The 8,757-nt window shown below is 40.2% G+C and overlaps 1 protein-coding gene across 1 annotated transcript; it reads left to right on the top strand.

The window, feature by feature from the left end:
- The first annotated feature begins 740 nt into the window (after positions 1-740).
- On the top strand, positions 741-3,897 carry LOC103445435 (cyclic nucleotide-gated ion channel 1-like). The gene is made up of 6 exons (XM_017334660.3): positions 741-912; positions 1,001-1,439; positions 1,523-1,717; positions 1,927-2,189; positions 2,308-2,422; positions 2,841-3,897. The coding sequence occupies exons 1-6, from the start codon at positions 887-889 to the stop codon at positions 3,573-3,575; spliced, it is 1,773 nt and encodes a 590-aa protein (XP_017190149.2). The 5' UTR covers positions 741-886; the 3' UTR covers positions 3,576-3,897.
- Positions 3,898-8,757: the final 4,860 nt, after the last annotated feature.

Here is an 8,757-nt window from a genome sequence, read left to right as displayed (position 1 = left end):
TTCTTCAACTCTAGGGTTGGCAAAGATAAGTGTATAGTCTGTCCATATATGTGCAGTGCAGATCACGTAGTCATTCCAATCCTTTTTACTTTTTATCTCCCTTTGTAGTTGTAATGCTTCTGCAACATCAAATGTTCAGTGATAAAGACTTTTCATAGAGTTATGTATGCAAGCCGATCCTTCGAAGCGAAATTGATTCTTCTAATTAGTTCAAGCATAAGTATAGCTAATAAGTTACGCATGCTCTTAGTATTAACTTTTATAATCAATGTCCTAGAACCAGATGTGCATGTGAGCGATCGTCCTTTAATATCGCACACACGAAAGTGTATGTGAACTTTGAATTAAGCAGATGCATGTTAAGCAAATTGGTCAGAGCAGTGCGCTCAATTTTCATACAAGTTTGAATTCTTCTTCTTGTCGATGCGAAGTTGAACCAATGACGGATCCAAAAATTCATCCTCGAAGGATCACCTTGTACAAGCATCCAAAATTTTTCAGATGAAACCACATTTGAAAATTAAACGATAATTAATGTCATAAGCCCAAGTCATCAGACTCAGAAGACTGGTTGACTTTATTTGTTGCGCCTTGTGAGGAATGAAATCTCCTCGAAGTTTCTTTGAGAATATCTGTGTGAATTGGATCCATGCCCTTTAATGGCTTTGTTGACTTGAAGGAACTTGTCGGTTTTAGACTTTTTAGGGTCGCCGTTGCTGCTGCTTCCTACTTCCAACATATTGCATTTCTTGGAACTCAACCGGTTTTCATGAAACCTTTCTGACACTTGATCTTTTTGCTTCTTTCTTCATCCCTAGTTTTCGAGTCTTTTCCTTTCTTTAACCCGGTAAATAATCTGCTAGGTTAAATTTTGTGGCACTGGCAAATGGCAATGGAGGTTCAAATTCCGCGGTAAGCAAATGTCCTTTTTATGTTTGCCATTTTGGAGTTATGGGAAAAAGTTCTAAGCCAATTTCTGTTTGTAATATGTTGTACTCAGGCTACGTCACTATGACTTAGAAAAAAATGCTGCAGAAAAATTCCCAAAGAATATTAGGGAAGCACTGAAAAAATTCCCCAAGAAAAGGCTTCTTGATTTACGTGAGTTTGTCCTGCAGAGGTGGAATCAGATACTTTTAGTTTACTGTGTTATGGCCCTCTCAACCGATCCTTTGTTCTTTTACCTCATTACGGTTAACAAAGAGCAGAATTGCCTTACCAAGGACAGAACACTGGGGACCGTAACTGCGCTTCTGCGGTTCATCATTGATATCTTTTATATATTTCATATCATTTTTCAATTCCGTGCAAGCATTGTTTCTCATTCTTTTCAAGCCTCTCGACAAGGCGAATCAGTTACAAAGACTCGAGCAAGAGCACGGAAATATTTGTTGATGTACTTACCAGTCGACATGCTTATAATTCTTCCAATTCCACAGGTATGGAAAGCCATTTTCTATATTGTAGAGCTATAATATTTACAAGGTAATGCTAGCTTATAAGCTTGCTCTGATCTGTCCAGGTGCTAGTTTTTGCTGTCATTCCAAAACTAAAACATATGGGGCTTAAAGCATCTCTATGGAACAATATGTTTGTGCATCAATATATACTAAGGGTATTTCGAATCGGCTCCTTGTTAAAAGTTGCTCAAAGGGGTTCTAGCATCCTTGCCGAATCTGCATGGGCTGATCTCTTTCTTTTTATGCTTGCCGGTCATGTAAGTTCCATAACCATTTCTAATTCGGGTGATGCTAGAGAAACCATTTTGATATAAAGAAGGAATCCAACCATCAACCGCCAATCATATGGTTTATAAAATATGTCTAAAACAAAGATGGTCTCGTGTCATTTTTCTTTCTAATCAGTCCTTCGACATCTGAAACGCTTTTGTTCTTCTGTATATCAATTTTCTGGTTCTGTACGTAGGTTATTGGAGCCTTCTGGTATATTTTTTCTATAGAAAGAGTAGTAATGTGCTGGGAAGAATCCTGCGAATATCATGGAGGTGCGCACTGCTATTTATTTTGCGATGACACATTTGCAGCTAACGCATTCGTATACAACTCTTGCTCTACAAACACAAAGAAATTTGGAATATACTCTGATGCCCTTGAATCTATAGTTCTGGATTCAACTCCCTTTGTAAAAAGGATTTCTTACTGCTTCTGGTGGGGGATACAAAATCTAAGGTTATTACTTATCCAAATTATCCTACTATTGAGAGAATCTAAGGATTTCTTAGTGCTTCTGGATTAAGCACTTTTGAGAATATCCTCTTATATGTTTAGTTGTATCGTGTTATTGCAGCTCCCTCGGCCAAAGCCTCAAACCCACTACTGCCTACGTATGGGAGATAAACTTTTCAGTTATTGTTTCAATATCCGGCTTGGTGCTACTTGCAATTCTTGCTGGAAATCTGCAGGTTGGTGCTAAACCATTCCCTCCTAGTTCTTTAGTCTAATTATCGAATGACTGATTACGCATGTATTCAATTATCAATTACTTAATCTAGTTTTACTTGTGTAAACCTGATGAGCCTGTAAAACTGAAAGAACTCAACGTTTCACTTCAATTGCATATGTGTTTATAATACGTCGAAGATTACATCCAGGGTTTGAAAACCCAATTTACATGTTGAAATTCAAAAATACAAACAGAAAAGCAAAGAAAGCTACAGACTGTTTAACCTACAACAAACGTTTGAAATAAGTCCTAGACTTAACCAACTTCTTGTGAGATAAGAGTTGCAGGTCAACTTAAAACACTTCAAGTAGTTTTGACCGTAACAAAATCACGACTTGGACTAACAGAGACATCTTTGTTGTCAACTTGTCAAACAGAAATATTTGCTGTCAAAAGTTGCGAGATCGGAGGAAATGAGATTGAAGGAACAAGAAATAGAATTGTGGATGTATTACCACTCACTTCCACGGAGTCTTAAGGCGCGGATTTGGCAATCCATGAAACACAAACTGAAAGAAAACATACGCATTGACGTGGAGAATTTTCTTCACCTTCTTCCCGTGGAACTTTGTAAGGATATAAAATGGCATCTCTGCTCAGGTCCACTCAGAGAAGTGCCAATACTTCAAACCATGGACGAGCAACTGTTGTTCGCCATCTGCAAACATCTCACGCCGGTGCGGTACGCAAAGAACAGCATCATTTTTCATGAGGGAGAGCCACTTGCTGAGATGCTCTTCGTCACACGCGGTAAGCTATTGACTTACACCGCCTCTGCTACTGCTAGGGTAAGATTTCTTGGCAAATGTGACTTCTACGGAGAAGATCTTTTCGATTGGGTGCTGATCAACTGTGCCAGCTTATCTAACTTCCCCTTGTCAACTGAAACTGTCAAGGCGCAAACGGAAGTTGAAGTGTTTGTTCTAAGGGCGCAGCAGTTGAAGACGGTAGTCTCTAAATTCTGGTGGCTTTTCAACAAAGAGCAACGCCGCCACTCGAACCTTAATACTAGCTTTAACGTGGAGCAATGGAAACCAAGGGCAGCTTATGCTTTGCAAGCAGCATGGCGTCGCCATAAAAAGGAAACCTCGACAGTGCGAAGGAGACGTTAATTATTGGGAAGCTCTCCATTGTGCTGCTACTTTGTAACAAGTAGATTTTATTTCTATACAGGGTTAAGTAAAGAATCATTAGTTATTCGCACAAGCACCCGAAGTTTCGTGTTTGAAACTCTCTTCCAGTGTTGTAGGTTGGTTTCTCTCAAATCACACAACTCATTATATGTCAACATTTGATAGACCATCGAGAATTTGCCCCATCGAAGTTTAGAAGTAAGAAGTATAACTTGAGGTACTCCATAGACGCCACAGCCAGAGGATGACGAGCAATCGATAGAAATTGTACCAATAAAGTTATTCAAAACGTTGTTTTTCATGTGCCTCGTACCACTAATTGATTTTAGGATGGATGCTCCTATGTATTTTAATGAGCTTTGCTCTCATAAGCATCAAAAGACAAAAAGAAACGGTTAAGATTTAACTAAATCTTAATAAGTTAAATCTCAATCCATCCTCTTCCAAACACTCGAGAAGAAGGAGCAATAAATCCAGTACGAAACTGGAAAATTATGTGAACAATATAAAATATATCTGCGAATGAACGCAAAACACTAGCTGTTATCTCCATCTTCCTGTCCAAACCAAGGCACTTTTTCTTATCATCGATCACAGGGATGTAAAAGAACAAGGGATCAAGGGAGACGGCAATAATACATGCCAATACAAATATCTTATTCCACTTCTGAAGGAATGGCCCTTGAGGATCAAGAATTCCACTACCAAAGCTGTTGCCGACAACACTGTCAATTGAATAAGATTTCCATGACTCTTAATGCGCTCAGAACCAGATTCCAAGCTTCTTTGGAATTTGACTTCCCTGGTGGCATGTCATCATCTGGAGAATATAGTGGCTCAACATTTTTCTCTGCAGTCCAATCCTGAAGCCTGAAACAAGACATTACATACAACAGTTAAACATAATTCGGAACGAAAGGACAGGGACGGGGTGTGGAATTATGTGCCAATGTGTGGACAGAACAAGTGAAAGAAGTGATATTAGCAACAGTAGTGGCACATTATTAGCATCCCATCGCCACCGTGATATAAAACTCCCGGCAAGTACTTCAAAGTAGCAGGACAACATAACATCAAAATCCTGACTTATTTGGCTCCAAAAGCCAGAAAATTGCTGTATAGTTGCAAACTAGTCAACATGATATCATGTATGTGAGGTTATACTACTAATCGTCGAACTAACCTGACGAACTTCTCTTGCTGAAAATTCATGACTACAACTTGTTTTCGATCGAATCTCCAAACAAAAAGTTAACCTCCGAACATTTGAATAACCCGAAGAGCTTTTTCGTGCACCAGCAAGTTCCCAAAAGCAGTCCCTAGACAACAATTCAAAGTGAAGCAAAATGAGTTCAACATAGAAACTTCTATAATTTCACAAGATGTTTCGTAGAATTACTCGCCTAAACGCGTTAATAAAAGGGGAACTTTATCTGGGGTCCAAGAGCAATATCAAAATGTTGTTTGCCCCAATTCAAAGAGCAGAAATCGCACTAACGCTAAATATCCATACAAAAATATCGTCATTTGAGCAATATCTCCCTAAATTTAGCATTTTTTTTCATACATTCATAAATTCATTGCTAACAACAAAATATAATCAAGTAAATAAAAAATATGGTCACAAATGGACCAACAGGATCTCTTGCATTCAAAATTTGAACCAAAAGCCAAAGAATTTCAACAAAAAATTTGATATTTTTGGATTCCTTTCCAAAAAAGACCAAAAAACTAAATCTTTAACATTCCAAAAACTAAAATCCAATCTTTGGGGGAAAAACCATGTCACTGAAAGCAAAAGAAAAAATGAACAAAAATAGCAAATTGAGGAAAACCCAACAACGAAAACTGCTGATATATAAGTGTGAACACGAAAAATTCCTGAAATGAAAGAGACAAGAACAACGTGCACAAAATAATATTTGTGTTTGATGATTTTGGGTTACAATCTCCCTCAAATTTGATCATCTGATTCGATCTGCGTAAGGTGTTGATTTGTGGATGTTTCGTTGATCCAAGGGCTGTCGAGGCTTGATCTTGGATGAACTGTTGGAAGTTTCTTCAAGGGGTCGTGGGCTTGATCTTTGAAGGTGGATTTGAGCGGATCTTCAAGAAGCCGTTGGGGCTTGATCTTAAGGATGAGTGTTTCTTCAAGGGCCGTTAAAGTTTGATCTTGAATAACGGTGATGAACAGATCTTCAAGGGCTTTTGGGCTTGATCTTGAAGAACGGTTGGATGTGTGGATTTGTTGATGTTGTTGATCCAAAGGGCCGTCGGGGCTTGATCTTAGGATGAACAGTTGTGTGGATTTGTTGATGTTATTGATCCAAAGGGCCGTTGGGGCTTGATCGTAGGATGAACAATTGTGTGGATTTGTTGATGTTATTGATCCAAAGGGTCGTTGGGGCTTGATCTTAGGATGAACAGTTATGTGGATTTGGTGATGTTGTTGATCCAAAAGGGCCGTCGGGGCTTGATCTTAGGATGAACAGTTGTGTGGATTTGTTGAACACTTTCTTCAAGGGCCGTCGAGGCTTGATCTTGAATTGGTGGAAGTTCTTCAAGGGCCGTTGGGGCTTGATCTTGAAGGAGAAATTTCTTCAAGGGCCGTTAGGGCTTGATCTTGAAGGAGGATTTGACGAAGAACGAAGAGGGCTTTCTTGATCCTTCGGGATTTGCTTGAATTTGGGAGGTTGGATGCTTGAAAGCTTTAGAGTTTCAAAGCTTCAAGGATTTTGGATGTGTGGGGAGTATTCTCTTCCATTTTGGGAGTAGAGAAATGTATTTGTGAATTGGTTCTTGATTCTTTGATGGAGGAGCCTATTTATAGGCTTTGGGAACAAATCACCACCATCCTTTTGTTTTGGTGGATGTTGTAGGTGAATTTTGGTGGATGTTGTAGGTGAAACTTGGTGGATGTTTGTAGGTGAAACTTGGTGGATGTTGTAGGTGAACTTAGTGTATGATGTAGGTAAAGTGAATGAAGGTTGTAATTTTAATACAATGGTCAACATTTATTTCACCAAAATTTCAATGTTTACAAATGTAATCTTAATGCAATGGCTAACATTTATGCCACCGAAATTTCAATGTCTACAAATGCCCCCACTTCAAGGCGCGTTGTATACATGTGCTTGTTACATGTAGGAGATGCGTTTTGAAGTCCCTTAATGTAGTTGTCAATCCAAGGGCCATCGAGGCTTGATCTTGAATTGGGCTGGAGATTTCTTCAAGGGCCGTTGAGGCTTGTTCTTGGACTTTGTTTGAAATTTCTTCAAGGGCCGTCGAGACTTGATCTTGAAGGTTGAAATTGGACCACAAGGAGCTTTATGTGGTAGATGATCTTTGGCTTTGGTAGTGGATGAATTGACACGTATTTGTTTTTGCGCTTTGTTGACTTTCCACAGCTCTGATCTTGAACTGGGTTGGAGGATTTTTTGGATTCCTCCAATTGTTGATTTTCCACAGCTTATTCTTGAACTGGATTTGATTCAAATATGGTGGACGCTTGATCTTGAATCAGACTTGTGATTTCCTCAAGAGCCGTCGAGGCTTGATCTTGAATTTGGCCGGAAACTTCTTCAAGGGCCATTGAGGCTTGATTCTTGAAGGTTGACTCGAACACATGGCAAGCAGGCACGAGGTGAAGGTGACGACTTGTTGCTTTGTTCAATCTTTCTAATTCACACCTGAGCAGTTTGATCAACGGTATGATCTTCAAGGGTGGTGAAACGGCACATGCAGCCCACAACGCCTAGCAAGTCGGCCCAAGAATTTGAGGGTCAAAACGAGTCCTCCACCCAGAGTGATTGCAAACCTGATGATATGAGATACTTTTGATTTTGAAGAAGTAGCGGATGAATCGGCACGTGCTTTGTTGTGCTTGTCTCCACATGCTTCAATGTATCATTTTCCCTTGTCTTATCTATTCTTCTAGCAGAATGTAGCATCTTCTCGAGTTCTTCAGCTCAGACTCCTTCTGCTGAGCTGACTGTGCAGGCTGCATTATTCTCTGCTTGTTTCTTTAGGCAGATGTGGCAGCTTCTTGAGTTCCTCAGCTCGGACTCCTTCTGCTGAGCTGACTGTGAATACTGCATTCTTCTCTGCTTGTTTCTTCTGCACGTTGTTTCCACATGCTGCAAGGTATCATTTTCACTTGCCTTATCTGTTCTCCAGGCAAATGTGGCATCCGAGTTTGAGTGGAGGTTCCGGCATATTGTTTTCTTTATCCTTGTCTTTGTAGGTAAGAACAAGGAAAAAGGAAAGGACAGGGAAAATGCATGATATGAGATACTCTTGCTTTCTACCCTGGTGATATGAGATACTTTTGCTTTGGTGTCATTTGTTTGCAGAGGTACCCCAAGGAATAAGAAACACTGAGTGACTCGAGAGGCTTCGTTGGGAAGGCATTCTCGGAGATGAAGAAAGGTTCTCAGAGATGAAGAAAGGTTATGTATGTCTGCCTTACTATGGAGGGTGAAGGTGGATAGTTATAGGAAATTCTTTAGTACCTGTAGAGGTACTATTCTTTTACTCGTGTCAGCAACCAATGCGTGATTGATCAGTATGGCTTCACGTGCTTTCTTCTTTATCAGAAATCTTCGACAAATTGTCCGTAATTTTCGTCAAGCTGAGTGTGCATGTGCCATGTGTTAACGAGGCTGAAAAAGACTGGCGCCTCTTCGATATCTGGGATCGGAGCTTCGACAAATTGCCCGTGATTTCCACAAAGCTGAGTTTGCGCGTGACGGGTGCTAACGCGTCTGGAAAAGCAAGATGCTTCTCCGATTTCTGAGCTTGCCTCTTTGATTTTTGAATTGGCCTCTTCGAATTCTGAGCTCGCCTCTTCGATCTTTGAAATCTCGTCGAGTGTTGATCTTTATAGAGGCACGCAGTTCGTTTCAAAGCACACTTGAATTTTCGCTTGTAGAAACTCCCTTCTTGCACTTCTAAGATCTTGATTTGTCTGACCTCTTCTTTCTTCAACACATTTGAAAATGTCTGGACCTTCCGACCGTCGTTTTGATTTGAACCTTGGTGAAGAGATAGTCCCGTGTTCTCCAGATAACATATGGCGCCCATCCTTCATATCCCCTACTGGTCCTTTTACCGTTGGGGATTCGGTGGTGAAGAATGATATGACCGCTGCGGTGGTGGCCCG

This window comes from Malus domestica, chromosome 01 (genome assembly GCF_042453785.1).
Source record: "Malus domestica chromosome 01, GDT2T_hap1".
NCBI lineage: Eukaryota > Viridiplantae > Streptophyta > Magnoliopsida > Rosales > Rosaceae > Malus > Malus domestica.
Note: the sequence above shows the minus strand (reverse complement) of the source record. Positions and strands in the feature narration are given on the sequence as shown.